This window comes from Panthera uncia, assembly GCF_023721935.1.
Source record: "Panthera uncia isolate 11264 chromosome C1 unlocalized genomic scaffold, Puncia_PCG_1.0 HiC_scaffold_3, whole genome shotgun sequence".
NCBI classification, from domain to species: domain Eukaryota; kingdom Metazoa; phylum Chordata; class Mammalia; order Carnivora; family Felidae; genus Panthera; species Panthera uncia.
In genome coordinates, this window is record NW_026057584.1 from 21,739,884 (window position 1) to 21,767,753 (window position 27,870).

At 38.7% G+C, this 27,870-nt stretch overlaps 1 protein-coding gene across 2 annotated transcripts; it reads right to left on the reverse strand.

Moving 5' to 3' along the window:
- ATIC (5-aminoimidazole-4-carboxamide ribonucleotide formyltransferase/IMP cyclohydrolase) lies at window positions 1–27,870 on the reverse strand. Of its 2 annotated transcripts, none has more exons than XM_049614966.1 (16): window positions 27,749–27,870; window positions 27,319–27,445; window positions 23,754–23,830; window positions 22,783–22,849; window positions 19,267–19,355; window positions 18,558–18,709; window positions 18,074–18,230; window positions 13,433–13,558; window positions 12,397–12,504; window positions 11,466–11,551; window positions 10,012–10,101; window positions 8,873–9,001; window positions 3,809–3,901; window positions 2,421–2,603; window positions 527–682; window positions 1–232 (listed from the first exon to the last, which is right to left on the reverse strand). In XM_049614966.1, the coding sequence occupies exons 1-16, from the start codon at window positions 27,765–27,767 to the stop codon at window positions 113–115; spliced, it is 1,779 nt and encodes a 592-aa protein (XP_049470923.1). In that variant the 5' UTR covers window positions 27,768–27,870; the 3' UTR covers window positions 1–112. The 2 variants fall into 2 exon arrangements, with proteins under 2 accessions (XP_049470923.1, XP_049470922.1); XM_049614965.1 differs by lacking the exon at window positions 27,749–27,870 and adding an exon at window positions 27,612–27,710.

Consider the following 27,870-nt stretch of genomic DNA (forward strand, 5'->3'; position numbering starts at 1 on the left):
TCCAAGATAACTAAGACTTAATGTTTTATTTTTTAAAAAAGGCATCTGTCAAAAGGTCACATGCGATTTTTCACCTACACATGAGCAAACCATAAAATACTGTGCAACGAAATCAGTGATGAAAGAGCCGCAGATTCGTATGAGCGAGAATTATTCCCAGTTCATCACAAGCCTCTATCACAACTCTGTCGGCAGCAGAACCAGAAGGAGCAGCGATGTATGCCACGCCGCTCTGCGGGGAGAAGAGACATTGACTTTCAAGACACAAGTTCAGGTGAAGACACGCAAGAACCAAAATACTCCTCTACAGAGCATAAGCTAACAAGGGTTCACAATACAGACTGATTCGCTCGGCCAAAAGAGCAAAAGAACATCAAATGGAAAAGTAAAATACTTAAATATTCCTGATCACACTGCCATAACCTGGCTATAAAACTTACAGAACTTAAACACCAAAAGCAGGGTTTCTGAAGTGGTTTTACATCATAATCAATTCTGTGCAAATGCACATCATTTCCACACTTACCCTTTTAGCTCTGTCTACGTTATCTCTGAAGGGAAAGAAGGCATCAGAGCTGATAGAAACTTCATTAAGTTTGTCAACCCATTCTTTCTTCTCTGCTTCAGTTAGCAGTTCAGGGACTTCCTCAAACAATGCCTTCCACTTTACCAAATCTTCATCCTATGAGAAGGGGGTAGAGAAGGGAAAGAAAGATTTTGGATACAATCTTTAATACTATCTGATGCAAATCAGAATGCCAGAAAGCACTTGGGCATTTGTCCCAGGATTTAATTATAAATAATGGCTCATTCCAATTTACATCTCCAGAATTTTTTTTGATGCTTTTAACATTTCATTAAGAAAAGTAATTCTAAGTGTACCAAATAAAGATTATACCATTTACTTTCAAAATCAGTTTATTCTAAATATATTTTGTTTCTTAATCTCTGCCTAAATTAAATCTACTATTTTATATCCCTGTATCAAAACAAGCAAACAGATGATGATGGATGTTCTAGAACTATATTTACACAGCCTCAAGTCTACAGTCAGTTACAGATGAAATCAAGGTATGATTCACGGTATTCACATTTTTAAAAAGGTGCTTCCATTTTGGATGATTTGTTGGCTAAAACAACATACTTTTAACTCTTGTTCACGTACATATAAAGATCCTTCCAGAACTACGAGCAAGATTTCACTAGTAATATTAAACAGGATAATACCAATATTAGAGTAAAAAAAGAAAGGCTTATGTTTTAAGTACTTTATGATTATAAGACACACTTATGTGACACTTATGATGTCACGGATTCCTGTCCCTGAACCTGTGGACAATGTAATGTGGTTAACTCACCTCCTCAGGAGACTATCGAGTATCCGGTTACCAGACTTCTCTTTTGCTTTCCACATAGGATTTATCGACATTTGCTATGTCCAAATATAGATTTAAATTCTAGATCTTTAGCAGGCTGTTGATAGCTGCAATTTTACTTATTTATTTATTTTTAACGTTTATTTATTTTTGACACAGTGCAAGGGGGGGATGTGCACAGGGAAGGGGACATAGGATCCAAAGTGGGCTCTGCACTGGCAGTCTGACAGCGGCGAGCCCAATGTGGTGCTCGAACTCATGAACGGTGAGATCATGGTCTGCTCGACTGAGCTACCCACGTACACCAACAGTTGTCATTTTAATGCACCCGTATGCTTTCTTCAAAATAGAAGACATTAAATATGAAATGTAACAAAAATTGAGTTGTTAATGACTCTGGTAGAAAGTGTAGGGGAAAGGGGCACCTGTGTGGCTCAGTCCGTTAAGTGTCTGACCTCGGCCTGGGTCATTATCTCACAGTTCATGAGTTTAAGCCCCACATGCGGCTCTGTGCTGACAGCTCAGAGCCTGGAGCCTGCTTCTGATTCTGTGTCTCCTTCTCTCTCTGCCCCTCCCCCATGCACTCACACTCTTTCTCTCTCTCTCAAAAACAAACATTAAAAAAAAGAAAAAAAGAAAAGAAAGTGCAGGGGGAGAAGGCACTGGTTACCCGCTATCAGATAATTTGTATTTCATGTTGAATACACACACCTATCATGCAGAAGCATCATGCTTGGTTGGCACTGTGAAAGAAGCCTCAGGATAGGTGAAAAATAGTCCCTGCCATCAAAAGTTCAAAACCAACAGGGAAAGTACAAAGTTATAAAACTAAACCAATGGTTATAATTTTAAAAGACAAGGAAGGTCTGTGGTATCAGAAAGGGATTAACTATGAACAAAAAAATTAAAGACAGCAGACAATGGAGAATTGGTAAAAAGTTTAGAATTACAATTTTAGACACTGTAAAATTTTAAGAAAAATACCTGTTACAGAAAAGAGTGAGCATACCAGTATACTCCACTCACAAACCCAGTGACTTTTACCTCGCCAATGGTTCCAGTAACATACTGATCAATGGCATTGGAAATTTCTGCTCTCTTCACTCCAGTTTTAAACTTCATTGAAAGCACTTGTGGATGATGTCTAAGCCACCAGTAATTCGCCTTATCTCCTGCAAGGCGTGTGCAGTGTATTCGAGACTGCTGTCCTGCTCCAATGCCAATAACCTGAAGAACATGAACATTAAGATGAATCTCTCTTTCGATATTTTTTTTAAACAGGTCTTTTGTGCACATTTCCTAAAATCTATCAATTCTGTGAAAAAAACAGTAGGCCAAAATACAAATAATTCTTAAGTTATTAAGGGTGAGAGTAGATGTCAGTAACTACTATTAACACATTTTACCTCTTCGGTGACATTTGAAGTATGGCTATTAATACTCTGTAAGTTTCTAGAACTCCTGGACATCAGTAGTGAGGCACAGTCTTACTGGAACTTATTAGAACCCGACTCCAAGAACACCAGTAACCGCAATCCCCCAAGTTTTTGTTAACAGAGACAAGCAGTCTTTTAACAGTTGACAATCACTAAAATTCTGAATTTCAAAGTCTTCCAGGTCACATGCTAATAAATATCCACACTTTCTCTCCCCCACTTATGGGACAAATAATTTAACAGGTGCCAAGAAGAGCTCAAGACACCATGAGAAGGGCTCCCAATGCCACGGAAGCTATGGCGAAAGCAGAACCAGTTCAGTCCAGAGTTAGAAGAGACCCCCAGGAGGAGCTGGCTCAGTGCTGCATTCTACGGCTCAGCCCACTAGGAAACAAGTGAAATATCTCGCTTGACGTCTATAAGAAACATTCAACACCTTGCTCGTGGTAGTGGTATTAATCGAACTACATAATGTGGGCAAACTGCTCAAAATTCGACACTTAAAAAGAGTAAATTTTATTGTATATAAATTATGTCTCAGTAAACCTGATTTTAAAAGATCACGTTAACTTGCAGTCTACAGATTCTTGGTAAAATAACCTTAAAAATAACGCAAAAATATCCAACAAGCTACAAAAATATGGAGTAATAGGTAGCAGTACTATTCTTGACTCTCTCTTCACTGGAAATATCACAGCCATCAGGAGGAGGGAAGTGAATAAACTAGTTTTATAGCGGCTATTACAGTCCCACTAACCCAAATGTGCCAACTCAGTCTGGGCAAGAAGTAATACGCCCAATTTTAATATGTCATTCTGAAGATACTTTGGGATCATCACTAGCTCTAACGGTCTACCACATTATTGAGTAGATACCAACAAACCCAGGAAAGAAAAACCTGGCCAATTTTCCTTTCCAAGCAGTCTATCACCTGAGGGACGAGTATCATTTTGAAAAACAACAGTCTGCCCGAAGTGGGTTTGAGAGTGTGGTTACCTGACCATTCTTGGCATAGCACACGGAGTTAGACTGCGTGTACTTCACAGCAATGGTGGCTACAATGAGGTCTCTGAGCGCAGACTCTGGCAACTGAAAAGACACAGGGCAGTCAACTACAGTGGAATTTGTAGCTCCGATGGAAAACGTTAAGCATCTTACAGGTCATTTTCTTATAGACCTATGATGTAGTTGTACCTTTCTAAATTTTTTTTTTTTTTTAACGTTTATTTATTTTTGAGACAGAGACAGACAGAGCATGAACAGGGGAGGGGCAGACAGAGAGGGAGACACAGAATCCGAAACAGGCTCCAGGCTCTGAGCTGTCAGCACAGAGCCCGACACGGGGCTCGAACTCACGGACCGCGAGATCGTGACCTGAGCCAAAGTCGGACGCCCAACCGACTGAGCCACCCAGGCGCCCCGTAGTTGTACCTTTCAAATGATAGAATGGAATTAACTGTTCATAGAAAACACTATTGTGTTTTACTGAAAAAGATCAACATTCAACATACTTGTTGTGGAACTCAGCAGTGCCTAATGCATCACGGACTCAAACTAATGCCATTTTGCAGCAACTCCGGCTTAAGTGTGTTTACATATCATGCTGTGGAAGTACCATATCCATTCCTAAACCGACAAACAATACTTTCTCTACCACAGTGCCAAGGAACATATATGGAAACATGATAAAGTTTATGTTGAGAAAGAACATGGAGAATAATTTTCACAGATATCACAAACAACTGTGATGTCTACACAGAGCCATGGCTGTTGAGGAAAAATCAAATTACGATCATTTTCTGCTTTGTCTAGAATATTCTAAGTAGAAACTATTCAAAAATACTTGTGAACTACCAGTCCTAACAGAATAAAGCAATTGCTATAGCCAGAAATGTCACTATGTTTAAAATTTTTTTTAATGTTTGTTTATTTTTGACAGAGAGAGAGACAGACAGAGCATGAGTGGGGAGGGGGGCGCAGAGAGAGAGGAAGACAGAGAATCTAAAACAGGCTCCAGACTCCGAGCTGTCAGCACAGAGTCCGATGCGGGGCTCAAACCCACGGACAGTGAGATCATGACCCAAGCCAAAGTCGATGCTCAACTGACTGAGCCACCCAGGCACCCCTGTCACTATGTTTAATGTAAAGAGCAAATACAAACTGAAAAGAAGGATTATCTATGTGGACAAAGACTATAAGCAGCAGCTAACTGATCAATTAGCTAAGGGAAAAATCAGACTTCATCAAAATTAAAATCAGACTTCAAAATTAAAACTTCTGTTCTGCAAACTGTATTAAGAGGATAAAAAGACAAAGGACAGGGGCACCTGGGTGGCTCAGTCGGTTGGGCATCGAACTTTGGCTCAGGTCATGATCTCATGGTTCATAGGCTCAGGCCCCACGTCAGGCTCTGTGCTGACAGCTCAGAGCCTGGAACCTGCTTCGGATTCTGTGTCTCCCTCTCCCTCTCCCTCTGCCCCTTCCCCACTCATGCTGTCTCTCTCAGAAATGAATAAACGTTAAAAAAAAAAAAAAGAAGTTTAAAAAAAAAACAAGACAAAGTACAGACTGGGAGAAAATATTTGCAAACCACATAACCAAAAAAGGACTACTATTTAAGCAAGTAAAGACCTCTCAAAACTCCGTGACAAAAACAATCTAATTAGAAGATGAGCAAAAGACACAAAGAAACGTTTCACTAAAAAGGATACACAGACGGCAAAATAAATATGAAAAAACACCCATCACTAGCCATTAGAAAATGCTAATTAAAATCACAAGATACTGCTACACACCTAACTAAAAAGGGCGACAACACTAAAAGCTAGTGAGAATGCATAGAACTGGGTCACTCACATGTTGCTGGTGTAAAACACAAAATCACACAGGCTCTCTGGAAAACAGTTTGGCAATTAAAAAAACTAAATATGCAACTATGATACTACCCAGCAGCCACTGATGATACTCCTGGGCCTTTTATAACAGAGGAATGAGAACTTATGCTCACAGAAAAACTCACTCATGAATGTGCAATGAATGAAAATTATAAAAGGGGGAACAGATTAGATGTTATCCAAGGTTAAGGAGGGGGTAGAGGCAGGAAGGAAGGGAGTGTGATTGTAAGAGAGCAACATAAGGGATCCTTGTGGTCGTGGAAGCATTCTTTCTGTGCCTTAACTGTATCAATATCATTACCATGGTTGTGATATTGTACTGCAGTATTACAAGGCATTATATTACCATCAGGGGAAATGGGGCAAAGGGTACATGGGAATTCTTAACAGTGCCTGTAATCTGTAATTCTCATTTTTATTTCAAAATTAAAAGCTCAATTAAAAGAATTTCTTAAGAATTTCTTATTCTGAGATAGTATTAATGTAGTATATCCTTTCCTGTCTGTATCTGTTTGAGTCACCAACTATACATTTTATTCCTTTGGTTCTAAGAAAGATGAATAACATAAACCAGCTTTCCTACAGGTCTGCCCTGAAACGTAACCCTGGTATTCTGAGACAGGATCAAGAAATGTGAGACAAGACATCTCAAGGGGGAGATGGTATGGGGATGGGAGTGAAGGAATCCAGTCATATATACATGGCACAAATAGTTAAAACAAATTAAAGCATTATTTAAGAAAAATGGAAGAGGAAATATTTCAACCATGTTCACTAATTCTTTTTTTTTTTTTTTAATTTTTTTTAACGTTTATTTATTTTTGAAACAGAGAGAGACAGAGCATGAACGGGGGAGGGTCAGAGAGAAGGAGACACAGAATCTGAAACAGGCTCCAGGCTCTGAGCTGTCAGCACAGAGCCCGATGCAGGGCTTGAACTCACTGACCACGAGATCATGACCTGAGCCGAAGTCGGCCACTTAACCGACTGAGCCACCCAGGCGCCCCATGTTCACTAATTCTTAATGCACAATCAATCCTTATGCTTCTCCCACTGTTCTACACCTCCAAGGATTTTGAGGCTGAAAAGTTAACAAAACACTGCTTTCAAAGGAGAGGGCAATACAAAGAAAGATAAAACCATCACTCTTATGCTTTACTTTCCAAATTTCTAATTAAAAATACATACGAAATAAGTAGAGAAGAATTTAGATAAAAGAGGCATTAAAACCATATTTCATTCCTTGTAAAAAAACATCTAAGTTAGTAAGTCAGAGGTACAAAATCTATCAAATACTGTTAAATTATTCATCTGTCCAATACCTACAAACCTATAAGGAAAACTTACAAAAGTAAGAGTCTCAATAGGCAGGCAGGGTTGTCAACAGAGGTACTATGGAATCTAGGACAATACTGTTTCAGTATTTTAAAAAGACACATTAACCAGTCAGGTTAATAAAGTAAGAAGAAAAAGAGCCTCATATTACTATGTTATAATGTGAGCTGCTTACAGTAACAATGGTACAAAACCATGCTTCCATCTGGAAATCCCAGTACTTAATAGCCTTGACCAAAGGAGTAGATTGCAAAGGACTGAAAGCTATTTCTATATGAAATGCCTACCATGTTCCTTTACTTCAGGGCACCACTGATTTTTAAAAATAAAAATGGAAGAATAAAACAACAAAAATCATGTCTCAATCACCATATACTTATTAACAGATCAAATTATTCCAATAAAGGCTCTGAGGTTTACTTTCAGCAACTCTACCTAAAGCCTCAGGAGTCAGACCTGGGAACAATTGTACCTCCTCATTTTCTATTTCTGTTACAGTGAATGACTTGTTACGAGACTAAACCTTTTTGCAGGAACAAACAGGCTCAACAGTGAGGTAGTAAAACAGCAAGTACTGAGAGGCAAAGATCCCAGAGATAAAGGAAGTAGGAAGAAACGAGTGTAGCCGTATGCTTTTTGCTTCAAGCATTTTCTAAGTTGAAAGGCAGTAAGCTAAAAGGTAAAGGAACTGAGCCCAAATTCTGGCAGTGTTACAGGAATAAGTGGCAAAAATGGAGTTTAGTACACCAGGGAAAAGTGATACTAGCAGACCCTTGGTGCTTTCAGCAGAGCAGGGGTGAACCGTAAACAGACTGGTCCTCACAAAGATTTAAGCCCAAATTCAAGTCAGCTTAATTCCTGCCAGGATAAAGATGGTCGGACTCCATCTGATCTGCCGGTCAAAAGGAGAAGTCAGCTCTTTCTGGAGGGAAGAAAAAAACACCATCCAGACCTTCAAAATAGCTCTATAGTTTTCTCACATTCAATACCCAATCATTCAATCAAAAATACCAGACATACCAGCAGGTAAGACCACAAAACAGTGTAGTTACACATCTTAAGTACTTGGGCGGGGCGGGGGGCGGGGGAAGTAGAGCTGTTAGAACCAGTAAAAATATCCTTCAAAATCGAAGGTCCGATTAAGAGATTTCAGAAAAGAAATACCAGCTCATCCATTTCCATATTATGCAACCTTGGACAAATTTCTTAACTGTACCTGACGTCACAATTTTGTGATCTTTACAATAGAGATGATCGGGTAGTCACCCTTCCCCAACCCCCACCTAGAGTGCTATGCATATTAAATGACAGGGTATATATAAATACTAGAAAAAAATCACCACTATCATCCTAGGAACGTGTCCTTCCTAACAGATGACAAACAGCACAAGAACAAAAACTTGACTACGTGAACACACTGATCACAGCACTGAAAATGGAAACAATCTAAGTATCTATCCTAGTACATCTATACATGGATCGCCATGTGGCCTTTTAGATGAAGATGTGGATCTACACTTACTGATATAGAAAACATATTTGCAGCTTAGTGCATGGTAAAAAGGCAAGTTATGGAACAGAATCATAAAAGATACGATGCCATTTATGTAGAAATGAAGATAAATATCTCTATGTACATACACACATTAGCTTCTAATATCATAATTTATTCTTTTTTTAAGCTCTCAAACTTACTTGATAACTTAAAAATGAGCTAGACATTTGCACATCAACCATTTTTAAATATGAGTCTTTAAAAATGCATAAGCTTATAAATATTAAAAATACTCACTGAGTAACTAGCATACAGTTCAGATATTTTCAAACTTACATCTTTATTCTTGGTCACAACATTGCTAAACAATGACTTGTCAATGACACCATTATTTCTCTTCTGACTTAAACGAAGACCAAAGAGAGTTCGAACTTCGTTTTCATCTGGACTGTAAGACGGGTCCATCTAAAATACAAATATAGAGTCAAAACCAACACATCTACAACCTTTAACATTTTTCATTTAACTTTACAAAAAAATCATTATAAGCAAGCTTATATTCGTTTTTTCTAATTTAAGCATGTGTAAGATCCTTTCACTATGGGTATAATAGAATGGCCAGGCATCAATATTGATCTTAGACTATGGGCTTGTTTCCCTAATACCTAAGAGTGTGTAAAAATCAGTAAGGAAAAATCTCATCAATTAGAAAAATAGGCGAAGAATATAGTCTGATAATTTATAATAAGGAATAAAAAATACTTTAAATATGAAAAGATGTTCACCACACACATAATGGGAAACTAAAGCTGCAATGAGATGCCATTTTTATCTCCTATTGATAAGAAGAAAAAGTTAAAGAACACAATGCTGGCAAAGCTATTAGGAAATCCCATTAAGACATAAAATTTGATGGGACAACCTCAAAGAGGAGCAGGACCTATCACAGACTGACCCAGTCCTAATTCACTGCAGAGCGTGTGTGGTGGCTAATGACTGGGTGACTGGCTACATAAGCTACACCCATACCGGGCAAACTTCCAAGATGGTCAGACTGTATGCATTTGTGTCAGGAGGAAAAAACAACAACAAAAAGAAAAAGAAATGCAAGTATTTCCTAAAAAGTACCAACTATTTCAGAAAAGACAAGCAAGAAATTTAAAATATTACTTTTAAAGAGGTAACATAGTGGCAAAAAGGAAGGATGGGGAGGCCTTTCATCAAATGATATTTAAATTTAACACCTTTTGAATAACTTTTTTTTTTTAATTAGAATTTAAAACTAAGACTAAGGAGGCTACCCTCATCTTAAACCAAAAAATTAATAGTAAGAAAAAAAACCCTGTAGGATTAAAAATTAAAGAAACTTCAGTAAAGGGTAAATTCAAAAGTTGTCATCATAAAGAAAAGATTAAACATGGGGGAAAAGAAACATAAGAAAACAAATTACTATTTCAAACATGAATTAAACTAACCTGAAGAACACAGTAGCTCCCATTTTTCTTTTTAGAGAGAATTTTCAAAGCTTCATCTTCATATCCTGGGGCGACGATACCATCAGATACCTATAAATATATTAAACATTAATTTTTTTAAAGTTTTTATTTTGAGAGAGGGAGAGGGAGAGGTGGGGTGGGGGAGAGAGAGAGAGACAGAGAGGGAGAAAGAAATCCCAAGCAGGCTCCATGCTCAGCCCGGATCCTAACACAGGGCTTTATGCTGGGTTGAGCCAAAATCCAGAGTTGTACCCTTAACCGACTGAGCCACCCAGGCGACCTTTAAACATTAATTTCTATTTTCAAAAATTAGGGAACATTTCCTAAGCAATCTAAACACAATTATCTGTCTTAATGCAGCAGCATTTTCTGGTTTCTCTCTCCAGCAGATAATGCTAGTACCTATACCTGGAAAAGATAAGCCTATATTAGAACACAGAGTTCTACAGCTGACTTTATCTCACTTGCTCTCCTTTCAGGGTTTCGGGCTGTTTCAGTTTTAACTAAGAACAAACAAATGATTCACAGTAATACATGTACCTTAAGAAGAAGAACGATTTCTCACTATCCTGTTCATCAAGTGTTTTGCACTAGAAAGAGCCGGCTCTAGTGCCCTCTCCAGTGCCCTCTCCGCCAGTACTAGCAAAATGACCTTCGGCAAAGCAAGTTCCACAAGAGCAGGGCATGGGGATCAGATTACATCTTTGCTAATAACCTTAGGCAAAGCAAGTACCTCAACAGCAAGACAAAGGGACCATATTTAACATCTTTGAAAGATAGCGAAGTCCTACTACAAAGCCTTATGCTAGCATAAAACACAGCAGGTCAGCTCCACTGTGGATGGGGATGGTAGAGGGATGGTATTGGTCATGGGGAGAATCCCCAAAGCAACTAAATGTTGTCAAGCTCATGTAGCCTTCATTTCTACCTATTTGTTTTCCCTCCAAGCTATCTTTTTCTTTCAGTCTGTCTCCTTGCCCCAAAACCCACCTTTCCAGAAGGCTTGTTTGGTATCCAACTAATGGGGGTTAGTTTTTCAGAGTAGTTTATAATCTTCCCCTATACAACATCTTTCATTACAGATCTACAAAGGTTTACGGTAAGGCTATCATTATTACATCATCCTCTGCTCTTTAGAAACATTAACTTTGGCATTAAGATAATGACTACTAGATAATATAAAAAAAACCCTAAATATATAAATTAAAACTTTATCATAATAGCAAAATATTCATTTGAAACACTCACTAAATCTCAAAATTACAATTCAGTCAAGGATTCACGTTCTACATAAAATATGAACATTCTAAATGATAAACTTAATTTAGAAATGGTGTAAATAAATATGAGAAGTTATAGTTTCAATGAAAACTATGAACAAATAGAGCTTTACTCAGTTATGCCTGGATCAAGATACAGGAAAGTCCACTAACCTCTCTGGAGATAATTTTGGCAGTAGGGACATCACAAATATCAGATAATGCGATAAAGTCACCAAATGAAGACATCCTATCAGCCCCTATAAAAATAAAAATGAAGTGTTACAAATGGTCTCTGCATAGAAAAAGGGGTTTAAAAAACCCCAATATGATCATATAAAATCCATTTCTCTAAATTTAACTCTATTATTTATATAAGATCTAAATAACAGATTAATAAGCCACTTAAATGATCATAACAAAGTATTCTTTAATTTTAACTTCTAAGGCAGCATTTAGCAAACTTTTTCTGTGGAAGGCCTGATAGCAAATACTTTTTAAGCTTTGCAGGCACACTGTCTCTGTCACACCTACTCAGCGGTGCCATTGTAGAAATCAGTCCCATCAACGAAGGGACTTGGCCCTGCTTCAATCAAACTGTATTGACAAAAGTAGGTGGCAGGCTGGGTTTATTTCGCCCACGAGCCACAGTCTGCTAACCCTGTTGTAGAAGGTGAACAGTGCTGTCAAGTTTCTCAATGATCTTCCATAAATGTTACAGTAATATTCACAGGTTATTAACCTCATGAATTAGATACTTCTGAAATACATAAAAAATAACTCTAACCAAATGTAGTGTAGTTAAAACAACCATATAGTTTTAGTCATATATTAAACAATGTACTCAACAGCCTAATGTGAAATCAGATGCACCAAATTCTAATTATGTTTCCATTTATTACATTAAAATAGGAGCACACACTTTTATAAACAAATTTATTCTAAGGCACTCAGTCATTCCTAAGTATTAATAAAAAAAAAAAAAACAAAGACAACTTGGAATCTTTTACTGAAAGAAAAGATATTACTACTTTATTCTACTTAGGATAAAACATTCTTTTCTCTTTTTCAAACAAAGAAACAAAAACCCTTTTACTGTTCCGACCTCTTGCTCTTGCATACGCAGTTGATATGGGTGTAAGTGTTTCATACAGATCATAGACCATGCAGACTCTGGCCTCATCTTCACTTAGTGGAATTCCAACAGCAGCACCTGGTATGGAAAACCATAAAATAAACCCCCACACGTTACTACTTATCATCTCCTAAATCAAGACAATATATATACATATATATATATATGTATATATATGTATTTTTTTTTTAAAGTAGGCTTCGTGCTTAGCGCAGAACCCATTGCGGGGCTTGACTCACAACCGTGAGATCAAGACCTAAGCTGAGATCAAGGGGCGGACGCTTAACAGGCTGAGACACCCAGGTGCCCCAAAGCAACTTTTCTTAACATCTGGTCTATGCAGCATAATTTCTAGTGTCCATGCCAAATTACACAAAAATCTGGCCAGATAATTAAACAAAAATACAGTTGCAGGGGAGGGGGAGGAGGGGGGAATCTCTTCTCCCTGCCTTTTGAAAACAACCACTGGGTCTGCCAGCACCACACATCTACAAAGTTAGTTTGCTTCATTACTGACTCCCTCCACCCGGCTTGATACCCATACCATTTATTTCTTTCCTGTTTATATCACCTTAGTATCAAATAAGCTTCAAAGAATTATGTGTTAGATTTGACTTAGCCATAGAAGTAAAACTGTATCTTATACAATGGCTATAAAAAGTTACAGATAAGGTGCCCCTAGAACTTCTTTGTATCAGTTCTATTTCAACCTTGTGGAAAAATATTTAGCCATATTGCATTAAACCATTCTACTTTATTTTTTGTTTCCACTATAAAAAAGCATTTTCCTGATCCTCTTATCTCACAGTAATGTTACAAAATTACATACACATAAATAACATCTATGTGTTAATTTACTACCAAATTTTGTCATGCTACCATATCAATATTGTTAACAGACTTGAAAAAAGTGGTTTAAGACTTCACATTAGAACATGTCAATTCTTTCTAAAATTAAAAAGTGCATTTTGAACAGTTCCAGAGCATTCAGAAAGCAGTGCTTTACCTGCTGGGCTGACATGTTTGAAAGAGGCAGCAGCAGGAAGGTCTAAAGCTTCTCTGAGTTCCTTCACCAGCTGCCAGGCATTCAAAGCATCACACAAGTTTATAAATCCGGGGGCTCCATTTAGAACTACATATGGAAACATACACAACATGTTACCAAGCAGGATCAATCAAGTCAGATATACAGTGCTGAAAACATAACCTATGTCAAGGCTGCACGAGTATGTTTTCAGAGAAGTATAATTAAGAGGCAAAGACATATACACAAGCATAAAAGAACCTGATGAAAACAGAGACCAAAACACTAGAGCCTTAGCCTGCCTCACCAGCCCCCTGCCCAAAAAGAATATACAATACACACTCACATATGCTATATGCTATATGCTACTGAAGAAACCAAATCTAGCCAATCTAGAAATAAACCAACAGTGATTTCAGGAACAGGAGAACAAGACCAGTGATCATCAGGGATCCACTTTAGTACAGAACTAAGAACAGTCATGGCAATTCTAGAGGTAGTACAAAATCTAATCCGTAAACTTTGTCAATACAAAAACATTACTACAAACTAATGCAAGAGCTGTGGATGGGGGAAAATGTATTGGATTTTTCCTCTTTTATACCAGCCTCAGTAGGCTCTGCCTAAAATGCAGTTAAAAAGATTACAATTTCAGAGTTTCTCATTGCCTATTTTCTTGACAATAGCAAGATAAATATTTATATATATTTATATAAATTATAAATTCGGCACATACAAAAAAATGGGAGCCATTAGTTAAAAGCCAATTTATAACTGCATTTCCTTTGTATTATCTTGGATAATACATACTTCTAAAAATAAAACTCTGACAAATATTTACTGAGTGCCTACAACAATGTTGGGCACTGTTGTAGGTAATGGGGATAATACTATCAGTGAATAAGCTAGCCCCCCACCCCCAATGTCTCATCCCCCAATCACTGTCTTCATAGAGATTATGGGAGAGCCAGAGAAGAAACAAAATAGGCAATAAGTAGAAAACGATAAGAGAAAATATTATATACTTATACAAATGAGTTGAAAACATGTCCACACAAAAACCTGGACTTGAAAGTTTTTAGCAAATTTTGTAACTGTTAAAAATTGTCTTTCCATTTTTGATGTCCTTCAAGGGGTGAATGGATAAACTATGATACATCCTTATACCATGGGATATTGTTAAACAGTAAGAAATGAGCTCTCAAGCCACCAAAAGACACAGAGGAACTTAAACGCATACCGCTAAATGAAACAAGCTAGCGTTAAGGCTACATACTGTATGACTCCAACCTTATGACATTATGGAAACAGCAAAACTATGGACATGGTAAAAATATGAATGGCAGCAGGAGTCAGGGAGGCAGAATGGACGAAATTTTTAGTTGGTGAAACTATTCTGCATGATATTGTCAAGGCGGATATAAGACATTATACATGTCAAAACCCACAGAATACACAACACAAAGAGTGAGCCCTAATGTAAAGTGGACATTAGTTAATAATGAATCAATACTATTTCCTCAATTTTAACAAACATACCATACTAATACAAGATGTAAAAGGGGGAAACTGGGGAGAGGAGATGCAGAGGGAGGGAATGTCTGGGAACTAACTCTCTGTACTTTCTGAGAAATTTTCCTGTGAATCTATTAACTACTTTAAAAGATAAAATCTACCAAAAAAAAAAAAAGTTCCTAAAAAAGAGTTCCCTTGACCAGCACGAACAAAATAGCTTTTGAAAATGAAAAATACGGGAACTGAAAGTACATGGAGGTATCTCTTGCCTCAGAATCTAAATGGGAAACATTACAAGGAGGAAATACCTGAGAATAAAACAGGAGAATTTCTTCTAAGAAATCTAAACGTAAAAATTCATACAAAATGTCAAATTTCCAGGTATTCATTCAATAAATACTTAGGAAACATGCCAAGCAATATTCTAAGTACTGAGAATGCAGCAATAAACAAAAAGCTATGAAAAAAGCTGAGGTTTCTGTTCTCGGGAGAAGATGATTAAAAATGGGAGGAGACAAGTAAAACATAAATACAGTAAAACCTTAGATTGTAAGTAACTTGTTCTAAGTATCCCACAAGACGAGCAAACTTGCAAAATTAGCAAATTTCTAATACATTTTAATTTGATAAATGAGCAATGTCTTGCAATGAGTAGTATGTGACTCCAAATGTCACAGGATCACAACAAAGATAATGGTTCTTCTCTCTCTCTCTCACTGCAGGACTGTGGGGTGATTGTCTACCATCCTCGGATGCTCCATCTCAGCTTGTGGTGTTTGGCAGAAATCAGGGATTTTTCAGAACATCGGAAGGTGCCCACAACTGGCACCAGTGTATTTTTTGTCATGTCAAAGCACCTCTGGACAGTCCTTTGCTTTTCCACACAACAGTCAGCTTAGGAACTTTGCTTCATTCCTTCATTCAGACCCTTTCCTCTGCTGCCTTATTGCCAGTTACATTCAATACAGTGTATGACAAGAATTTATTAATACTGTACTGTAGTCAACATCCGTGTGAGCATATGCAATGGCCCCTATGCAGAAAAAGGTTGAAAAGAAAGGCGGCAAGACGATGATTACAGTGGAAGAAGAAAATTATCGAAAAGTACGAATGAGGTTATGTGAGTGGCCAAAATTGCAAGACTTTGTAAGTCTAAGTCTGTGTCTCGTCTGCAGAGGAGAAGAAAAAGGCAGAGGAATCCCTCACTTGTAATGAGATTAGGGAGATATGTAAAATGTGGAAAACAGTGCAAAATTTTGTAAAAAAGCACCACCCAAATAAAGCCGCAGCAGTGTGAGCGATGAATCTGCTTAAGGACAATGCAATGTCAACTTTCCATGAAATCCTCAAAAGGAGGCAAAACCAAGTATCATTACATAGGTGCCTTGTTCAAGTTGCATAAAAAGAAGATGCCACTGAGCCAATAGACAGCAGTGATTCCCTTAGTGATAGTCAAAGTCGTCCTACACAATAACCCTCCTCTCTCGTCTCCTTCACATGAGCAATGAAGGTTTTCAAAGTAAGTACAGGTTAATTTATTTTTCTTTGTATTTTGTATTTTCTTTATTATTTTGTATCATATTACATTATTGTAATCATTTTTATATGAGTATTTTTCAGTTGGGGAAGAAATCGTCTAAGTTTCTATTATTTCTCATGGGGAAATTCACTTTGATATATAAGTGCTTTGGATTACAAACATGTTTCCAGAATGAATTATGCTCGCAAACCAAGGTTTTACTGTATATGCAACCAAGTCGTGTTGTCAGAAAAGTGTGATGGGCAGCTACTTCAGTCTGGGTGATCAGAGAAAACTTTGAGGTGACTTTAAGGTGATTATCTGAATGGCAAAAAAGACCTCGAAGACCAGAGCAAAGGCCGCAGACACTGTGCCTGTGGACCAAATGGAAACAAGGCGCTGAGGAGCATGGGGTAGGGGAGGGTTGCCACGGAAGAGCAGTCAGATAACAGGGTTTGTTACCTGCACAGGCATTCAAGTGGGAAGGAAAGCCAATGCATGGTCTCAAATTGGGTGTAACGTCACCTGATTTACATGGTTAAGATTATTCTGCCATGAGTAGAAAAGACAAAGCAGAGAGAAATTAGATTGTTGCAGTCTGGAGACTTTTGGGGTGACTGAGGGGGCTGGCAGTGTTAGAAGAGATTCCAAATGTATCTGAAGTAGGGTAAAAATAGGACTGGATCCAGTGAATGGAAAGGGGAAAGAAAGGAGTATTTGAAATTCTCCTCAAATCTCCCACCCTGCTCCCTGCTCCTCTCTCTGCTGGTAACAAGGGAAAGGAGAAGCAGACAGGAGTACCCGCATCTTCCTGCCACCCCATGTACCAACAAGCGTGCTCTCGCCCTGCCTTCCCAGTGTATGAAGAGAGCTGTCCTTGTGGTCACCCGAGGCCAGCACTCCTACCCAAGGCCTTCACACACACAACTCTCTTCCCTGCCCTCTGCACGCATGCAACCCACCCCGCCCTGTCCCCAACCAGACAGGAGCACGTGTTCTAATGCTCACCTCAAGAATAAAACAGGACAAAAAAGTGAAAAGCCTCTTTTAATTCTACAAACCCATGGAAGTCCTAACTGATTTTCCTGTTCAAAGAACTATCTTTATTATTGTTATCTCCTAACCTCACATTCCTATCTCGGCCAATTTCAACTGGGCTTCCAGAACCATCATTCCAAGGAAATTGCTTCATGAAATTTTTCCGGGATCAAACAGTCACTTTCCTGTTCTTAGCAGCACTCCAAACCAGCTGGAGCCCTGCCAGTCTTCTAGCCTTGTGTTCCTCAGCTGGTCCCTCCACATCTTGACCTCTTCTAGGAAATCCATCCATCCTGTCCCACATCTTCAAAATCATCTATCTGCCAAGGACATTTCAAACTCCATCTCCAACCTGACCTCTCTCCAGAACCCATGACTGTCTCAACAGATTTTGTTCATGAGAACACCTAGCACCTCAGACTTCCAGTGGCTTTGAAAGGCATGATGTAATTTCATTTACCTTTTCAATGTGAACCACATCAGATATAATACAGAGAAAGACACACACACCCACACACAGCAAACTATGCCACCTAACACACAGCCTTTACCTGTGATGGGAAGCTTGGGCTTCAGCGTGTATAACTGGGCAGGAGTTTGGTGAGGATTCATTCCATACCTCAAGGGCATCTGAGATATTCCTTTACTATACTGTTTCCTGAAGTAATCTGAAATCGCTTCATCATATTGTGCTGTATGAGTGAAAGCCTACAAAAAGGGTAAGTTTTGTGAAATACCAGCAGCATTTACCAAAGTTGGGGCGAGAGGGTTTCAGGTAGCACAGAGCAAACCACACTCCTTCCCACACACGTCTGTGCAAGAAAGACACCCACTATCACTAAAGAACACAACAAATCATTCTCTTTCCAAGTGTCTTTCAACTTTTTGACATTATACCTCTGAAATGCTTGGTTCTCTTCACTTATAGGAAAAGGATTTCAGCTCCAAGCAGAGGCCTGATGAGTGACATGGTCTTTAAAAACTGAACACCATTTGGTTTGGCAAACACTTTGCTCGATAAAAGTGCATCCCCACCTTCAAGGCTAACTGGCGTCTAGTCTCCAAGGAGGTGTCTTTACTGGCGGAGTTCTGCATCTCTGTGCAAACGGCCACATAGTCCTCAGGTTCACATACTACTGTTACTCGAGCATGGTTTTTGGCTGCTGCTCTCAGGAGGGTTACTCCACCTTGGAAGAACAAGACAATTTGTATTTCCATGACTTTAACCTCCTTTAAATAAAGTCACTGTATACGTATTTCTACCTTAATTTTTGCCTTAAAAAAATAAGGAAAATGTACCCCAGAGGTATTTCTATATAAAGAAAGAGCTTAGAAAATATAGATGAATTATGGTCATCCCAGAACACAATCTGGGAGCAGTAACTATTTTCTGCTCTCTCAATTTTTTGATTTTCAGTGAACATCAAAACAAAATATCTTTTAAAATGTAAACAGCCAGTGAGCACCTGGGTGGCTCAGTCAGTTGAGCATCCGATTCTTGATTTTGGCTCAGGTCATGATCCCAGAGACACGCGATCGAGCCCCACGTTGGGCTCCACAAGCATGGAGCATGTTTAAGATTCTCTTTCCGCCCCCTGACCCCCGGACCCGCCTCTCCCTCTCTAAAAAATAATAAATAAAAAAAGCAAAAAGTAAAAATAAATAAATGTAAATAGTCCAAAAATAAATAAATAAGATATAATAATCCTCCCCTGTCAGTCTTCAAATGTTTTTTCTAACTTACCAATATCAATCTGCTCAACAGCCTGTTCAACAGTTACATCTGGAGAAGCCACTGTCTTCACAAAGGGATACAGATTACAGACAACAACCCTAAGCCAAAAAAAAGGATTTAGCTGCCATTAGAAACACAAACTTTATGGGGTTTACATGTAAGTCAGTCAGTAGCTTTAACAAGACCAAAGAGTCTAAAGACGTAAAATATAAGCCTGGCATTTTAGAATTCTAAAAAGTATGTTGAGACATCAGGAGCTCCCACTGTTGCAGAACATAGGTAAATATAAGTGGCTTTGGTCAGCAGGTACTCTCAAAACATATTTCCCCTAAATCATTTTGCAATGTTGCTGTCCAGGTACACTTAGCTCCTATGATATGATCCAGTCATTAAAAAATTTGGTTAAATTTTAACAGAAATGCAAAATACAAGGCTGTAGATAACATCCTCATTTTGGAATACAATCACTATTACCTTCGACATTCAATTTTAGACTCTATTTCCAACGGGTTAGGTATAATGATGAAAAATGATAGACCACTCTAAGGGTGAAGTATTTGTTTTGTCTTCAGAGAGATCATATACAACGACAGCAACAGTAAGGCCAAAAGAATAATTTAAGATACAAAACTAATCTAAAATTAACCAGTGGAGTAGAGTTCTGTGCCCGGGCCTGCAACGTGAGGGGCTCTGTGGGCAGGTTCACACCCAGTGAAATAAGCACAACTGGTAAAAACTGATAAAAACAAAAAATTCCTAAACAAAAACCTAGCAAACTGAATCCAACAAAATATAGAAAGAAGCACACATGGCAGCAAGTATGGTTTACCCCAGGATCGTAAGGTTGGTTTGCTATCTAAAAAACAGTTAATGTAATAGCCCATGTCAATAAGACAAAGGACAAAAACCCACCTACCTCAACAGATGCACAAAAAGTATTCTGAACATCCACTCATGATAAAAACACTCAACAAATAGAAAAGAACTTGTTTAACATGATAAAAGGTAGTTAAGAAAAACCCTAAAACCCATAGCTAACATCATATTTAAAGGCAAAAGGCTGAATGCTTTCCCCTAAGATCAAGAACAACACAAGGATGTCCACTCTCACCACCACTATTCAAAATCGTATTAGAGGTTGTAGCCAGGTCAATTAACAAAGAAAATTAAATAAAAAGCATCAAGATTGGAAAGGAAGAGGTAAAGGTATCTCTATTAGCAGATGACACTATCTTGTATATAGAAAATCAAGGTATTTCACATACATGCACACAAAAACTATTATCTCTGAATTCAGCAAGGCTGTAGGACATACAATTAACTGAACTACACACACATCAGCAATGAAAACTCGAAAGTGAAACTAAGAAAACAATTTTACTAACAGTACAATCAAAAACAAAAACAAAAACTATTTAAGAATAAGTTTAACAAAGGCAAAAGACGTGTGTGCTAAAGAGTACACATTGTTGAAAAAATTAAAGAATCTAAACAAATGAAAAGCCACCCCAGTTTATGCCTCAATATTCAGATGGCAACATCTCCCAAATTGATATACAGATTCAATACAATCCTTATGAAACTCCAACTCTGGTTTTTGCAGAAATGGGCAAGCTGACCCCAAAATTCATGTGGAAATGCAAGAAACCCTGAATGTCCAAAATGATCTTGAAAAAGACCAACAAAGTTGGAGGACTCACACTTCTCAATTTCAAAACTTGCCACAAAGATAAAACTAATGATGTGGTGCTGGCTTAATGACAGAGATATAGGCCAAGTGTCCAAGACCATTCAATGGGGTTCTGAAAGAAGTCTTTTCAACAAACGATGCTGGGACAATTGGACAGCCACATACAGAAGAATGAAGTTGGACCTCTAACTCACACCTATATGTAAAAAATAACTTAAAAAAAATTCAAAGACCTAAGCATAAGAGCTAAAACTGAAAACTCTTACATCTTTATTATCTTGGATTATGCTACTGCTTTTCAAATATAACACCAAAAGCACAGACAACAAAAGAAAAAGTAAAGTGGACATCAAAATTTAAAGCTTTTGTGATAGTCAAAGGACACCATTACAGAAAGGAAAAAACAATCCACCTAATAGGACAAAATGAACTCTTACAGCTTAATAATGTTATTAAAAACAATTAAAAAATGGGCAAAGGATTGCAACAGGCTATACAAAATGGCTAATGAGCAAATGAAAAGATGTTCAACATCACTAAGAAAGGCCAGTAATAATCACAATGAGATGCCACATTATACCCACCAGAACCACTAGAATCAAAAGGCTAGCTAACAGATGTTGGTGGGGATGTGCAGAAACATCCCCTACAGGGAATGTAAAATGATCAGCACCTTGAAAAACAGTATGGCAGCTTCTAGAAGGGTTAAACACAGTTACGAGATGACCAAGGAATTCCACTCCTGGGTATATAACCAAAAGAAGTAAAAACACACGTCCATACAAAAACTTGTACGTGAATGCTCATGACTGCCTCATTCCTAATATACAAAATGTGAAAAGAATCCAAATGCCCATCAACTGATAAAACAATAAATAAAATAGGATACATCTATACAATAGGTTATTTTTTAGTAATAAAAAAAAATGAAGTATTAAGACATACTAGAACATGGATGAACCTTGAAAACATGCTAAGAAATCCAAGGACCCCACTTTATCTGGTTCTATTGGTATGATATACCTGTACAGATAAATTCAGACAGAAAAAACAGATTTATGGTTACATAGGGTTAGAAATTTGGGGGGAAATGAAGAATGAATGCTAATGGGTATGGGGGTTTGGGGGTGAGGGGGATGATGAATATGTTCTAATTTTAACTGTGGTGATGGCTGTACAAATCTGAATCTACTAAATAACACTAAATTGTATATTTTATTTTTTTTTAATTTTTTTAACATTTTATTTTTGAGAGAGACAGAGACAGTGTGAGCAGGGGAGGGGCAGAGAGAGAGGGAGACAAAGAATCCGAAGCAGGCTCCAGGCTCTGAGCTGTCAGCACACAGCCCGATGCGGGGCTCGAACTCACAAATCGTGAGATCATGACCTAAGCTGAAGTCAGACGCCCAACCGACAGAGCCACCCAGGCGCCCCTAAATTGTGTTTTAAATTGGGAAATTCTATGGTATAGAAATTATATCTGAGTAAAGGTGTTATATACACTGAAAAGAAACAGTGCATATTTTTATGCAAATAAGTACACCGTTAATATGTATCAAAATGTAGGTCATAATTTCTTTAAAAAAAAAAAGTTCTTTTTGTTGTTTTCTTTTTGTTTTAGTTTAAACGTGAATTTTGGTAATATAAACTTGGCAGAACTAAAAATGCTCACGTATGTACAATGTCACATAGAAGGTATTCAATAAACGTTTACAGTGAGTGAACAGAAAACTAAACCTAACGTTAACCTTAGTCTTAAAAGGGGGCCACCGTGTTTGTCATGCTTACAGTCTTTGATTCTCAACGTATTAAAATTTCAACCCCAGAATTTTTACCTGATAAGATCGAAATCAAGTCTAGCCATGTCAGCATTATCTTCTGGGACATTACGAGCCAAGATTCCTAATTTAACAAAGTTAAAGTATTAAGTTAAAAAAAACACATTATAATAAGGTACTTCTTTCCAATATAGTCTCATCAATCAAGTTAAACCCTCTAATACTGCCTGATAAAGAAAACAAAATAGTGAAAGATTAGTGGGCATATTTAAAAAGCTTTGTTATAAGTTCCTCATTTTCCCTTTTCTTAAGATTTCTCATTTTTAAGTCATCTCTATACCCAACATGGGGCTTGAACTCACAACCCTGAGATCAAGAGCTGCATGCTATACCAAGCGAGTCAGCCAGGCACACCGATTATTCCCCCTTTTCTTAAGCAACTAAGTGTAAAAGGAATTTTCACATAACCATTGCCAGTTCCATTAATCTATGTGCTCCCAAAAGTAAGTGGCTTGTCTGGTGATCCTCCTTAGCCTAAGGATTTTATTCTGCCAAATTTTACTATAACTGTAATTAGCAATACACCTATCTCTTACCGTTTTTGGTTAATACGTAACTCTTGGTCTCAGATGAATAAACAAAACTAAAGCACTTTGAAAAAGAATTATTTTGAGTCAGTTACACTGTGATACTTTATCCTAAGTGTGGAGTGTAATAAGTCTTTTCACACAAGAAACTGAAACATTTTCATTAACTACAGAAGGAAATAACACTTTTAGTTATCAGGACTAAAAGCAAGCAGAGGAAAACGATGTGAATCCATCACATAATAAAGCATTCTAGATTCTAAACAGGGTCTAACGTAGTATGAACTTTAGCAGCAAATGTGACAAAGCCAATACAGACTCACAGGTAATTTCTGGGGGGGCTTATCACCTGCCTTTTTCCTCATTTATTCTATAAAGTAGTCAACCAAAATATTCCTGAAGACCACTGATTGTTTTGAATTGAAGGTACCAACCACTTACCAGCATGGACTGCAGGATGCAAGGTTTTCACACGCCCCCCTAACATTTCAGGAAATCCCGTCAGCTCAGAGACATCTCTGAAAATAGATGAACAGAATATTGCTGTTTCCACTGAACTGTCATTTTTCCATTTTATGCTATTCCAAAGCATCTTTCAACATTACGTCCACAGTTCTCATTTGGGGGGGATTTTTCAGGGCCTTAATTTTCAGAATTCAGAAACTGAATTGTAAGCCATGCGTTCAATTGAAAACTAATTTAGCAGTATATACAAAAAAGCACTAACAATCCCCTAAATATCTCAGAAGCAGACTAAAGTAAAAACAAGAATTCAGTTTTAAGAATAAACAAGCATAAAGATGACATATCAAATGAGTGGGAAAATAAAACATTGTGTTTTAGTAAAGTGATATTCGTAATTGGAATAATCCGAGTTTACTCCACATAAAAATAAATTCCCAATGAATCAAAGGTCTGATTATTTAAAAAAAAAAAAAAAAAGTTTATTTATTTATTTTGAGAGAGCGTGCACATGCAAGCGAGGTGGGCAGAGAGAGAGGGAAAGAGAGAATCCCAAACAGGTTCAGAGCCTGACACGGGGGTCGATCCCATGAACTGTGAGATCATGACCTGAACTGAAATCAAGAATCAGACACTGAACTGACTGAGCCACCCAGGTACCCCCAAAGGTTTGAGCATTTAAAAAAATCACAGAACTACTAAAATTAAATACGTAAGGTGTGCATTCAAAGCATTAAACAAAGAATTAATAGATCTATGTAAAATGTTAAAAGTTTCACACAGAAAAAAAAGTTGGAAAAAACAATCTCAAACTTTGACAAAGGGCCAAATGCAAAACAATGTTTAAATATCGATTCATTATCACCAAACTGACATGAACTCCCCTATTCCCCAGCCTGATTTACAAGCAAATTTTAATGACATGAAGAATGCTGACAATATGTTAGGTGAACAAAATCAAGAAGCAAAACTATCTTCTGTACGAGCTATGAAATTAAACAGATGTTTATAAAAAGACTGGAAGCATATCAACTGTTAAACAGGATTATAAACTATTTATTACCTTCATTATAATTTTCTACATTTTTCAAATTTTCTACAACCAACATACACTGCCTTTATAATAAAAAAGCAATAAATACTTTAAAGCAGCAAATTCCTGGGGCGCCTGGGTGGCTTGGTCGGTTAAGCGTCCGACTTCGGCTCAGGTCATGATCTCACGGTCCGTGAGTTTGAGCCCCGCGTCGGGCTCTGTGCTGACAGCTCAGAGCCTGGAGCCTGTTTCAGATTCTGTGTCTCCCTCTCTCTCTGCCCCTCCCCTGTTCATGCTCTGTCTCTCTCTGTCTCAAAAATAAATAAAAGTTAAAAAAATTTTAAAGCAGCAAATTCCTGGGCACCTGCATGGTTCAGTTGGTTGAGCATCAGACTTCAGCTTAGGTCATGATCTTGTGGGTTTGTGAGTTCGAGCCCCACATCATTCTCACTGCTGCAGGTGCACAGTCTGCTTCAGATCCTGTCTCCCTCTCTCTGCCCCTCCCCGCCCCTTTCAAAAATAAACATTAAAAAAAACTAAAGCAGCAAATTCCAATAGGATACAGAATTTCCTGGGTACAGTCTCCCATGAAGGGCCATCTGCAGATGACTGGTGTTTGACTAATGACTCACACAGTTCCAACACACACTAAAAACTGGTGACATGTTGTCCAATTCAAAATTCCCTTTCCTGGCATTTGGGAAATAAAATCCAGTTTCTCCAACTGAAGATGATTGCTAAGAACAGAGAAGGCAGATCTATTCTTAGAATGAAAAACCATGTGGGGTCATTAAAAAGCTTGTTGCTCCTTTGTATTCCAGAATTTGCATGCAGCAGCTGCAGTCTTCAAAGAGTCTCGGTATGCCCACTGCTGTAGAGTCACCAATTAAAATCTCATCAGTTTACCTCAACCTCCAGGTTAACTTCCTGAGATAAAATCTTGGCTCTGCCTTTTACTAGCTGTGTTAACTGTTACGAACTCGGGCAAGTTACCTAACTTCTTTGTGCCTCAGTTTCCTTATTTATTAAATGGGGATAATACTACCTACACTGAAAAGTTGTTAGGATTACAGGACAGTGTGTGTGTGTGTGTGTGTATAATATGAAGTGTGAACAGTCTCATGCTCTAATGGGAGAGAAATACATTTACATTCCCAATTTGTAAGAAATACCTAGTTATAATGGAGGTAAGCAAGAAGTGATTAGAGGCAGAGAGCAAACAAGAGTCCACAGCTGCCAAGTATTTAAACTGAAGAATGGATATGCAACATGAAGACTCGTTACCTTTTTCTACTTTTGATTATGTCTGAAACGGTCCCATGATACAAAGTTTGGTGGAGAAAAATAGGCTATAGAAGAGGAGCTTGCTTAATTTGAAAGGTCCAACTACAACAGCATCCATCATGCTCCAAAAGAAAGAACAGCCGAGATACTGGATTCTCACCCTGCTGCTCTTCAGAAAAGGCTGGCCTGTCTTTCACGATTCTTACAGGGTTCTTATGAGAACATCAGAGAGATGATGCAAAAAGACTTTGGAAAATAGAAAGCATTTATTTAATAAAGAAAATAAAGCATTCTCGCCATCTGAACTTGTCAAATTTAGGAAAGCTGGCTACAGAAGGCAGGATTACACAATGAAAAAGGTAGTAATCCAGGGGCGCCTGAGTGGCTCAGTCAGTTGAGCATCTGACTCTTGGTTTGGGCTTGGGTCATGATCTCACGGTTTCACAAGTTGGAGCCCCCCGTTGGGCTCTGTGCTGGCACTGTGGAGCCTGCTTGGAACTCTCCCTTTCCCTCTCTCTCTGCCCCTTCCCCACTTACAGTCTCTGTCTTTCTCAAAATAAATAAACTTAAAGGAAAAAAAAAGTCACTGCCATTTATTAGAGCTTTCCTACAGCCTTATTCATTTTCTACCCCTCAGTAGTTATCTGCCCACTCTCCCACCAGAATGCCAGCTCCTTGGGGTCAGGAATGGCAGCTGATTTATATTTTATTCATTCCTTCTTCCCATCACTCAGCCAGGTAAGGAACAGCTTGTGAAGAAGGGAATGAATGAAAGATCCGTGCCTTCATATCATTAAGAGGTGGTAAGGGAACACAGGAAGACTTGAATCTTAACAATGTCAACAGTTTCACTACAGAGCCAGTCCAAACATATCACGTGAATCGCGTGAATCAGGTAATCTGGGTTTTTCTTTAATAACAAATGGCCTGCCTAAATTAATTTTCTATAGGAAGGGGCTAAGAAAGAGGGCTCTGAAATGGGGTCTCCTGGGGCTTCAACCCTTAACTCCTCACGGTGCTCTGTAAACTTGAGCACAAGTTACTAAATCGGAGCCTCACTTTCCTCTTCTGCAAAGTGTGTAAGTAGTGTGCCAACCTCCCAACGCTGCTGGAAGGAGTAAATGACTTCTTTCAGTCTCTGTGCTGGGAGTGCATTCCTTTCTGGTCAACGGGATCACACTCCGTTCCTCGGATTGGACTTACCTTAAAAACTAAGCTGTGCCTTACCTGACTGCCAGACCTGCATCCCTGAGAGCTTTTGCAGTTCCTCCAGAAGCGATCAAATTCAAACCAACAGAAGTTAGGTTTCTGGCAAATTCCACGAGGCCCGTTTTGTCAGAGACACTAAATAAGGCTGAAACAGAAGACATCTCCCCTCACTACTCGCAGTACATTACACGAAGTCCTTCCAGGCCTTGGGGAGTGGGGGGATCGGCTGGGAGGACGGTCACGAAACTCAAGGCCATCACGGCGGCCCACACTGGTCGGGCCTAACCCGGAGCCTCCCCCGGGTCAGACACCTGCCAGCCGCGCTACAGCGAACGGACCACGAGCCTGCAGTCCCGGCGCGCAGCCCGGCGCCGCCATTGTGAGCTGAGGACGCCGCGGGGAAGGGACGCGGAGGGCGTGGCTCCGCGAGGGCGCGCGAGGGGCTCACCGAGCTGGCCGGGTGCCATGGCTGCGGGCTGCGGGGTCCCGGACGAGCGAGGGCAGCTGCGGGCACGCCACGTGCGGAGGGGCGCCGAGTGCCCAGAACGCGCGCGATCAGGCAAGAGGGGC

Coding starts and splice junctions, on each gene's coding strand:
- ATIC (XM_049614965.1), bottom strand. CDS start 27,678: ATGGCGGCGCCGGGCTGCGCGCCGGGACTGCAGGCTCGTGGTCCGTTC. Junction 22,850..23,753: donor GCATCCTGCAGTCCATGCTG/GTAAGTGGTTGG, acceptor TTGTTAAATTAG/GAATCTTGGCTCGTAATGTC. Junction 18,710..19,266: donor TGTTGAGCAGATTGATATTG/GTAAGTTAGAAA, acceptor TGTTCTTCCAAG/GTGGAGTAACCCTCCTGAGA.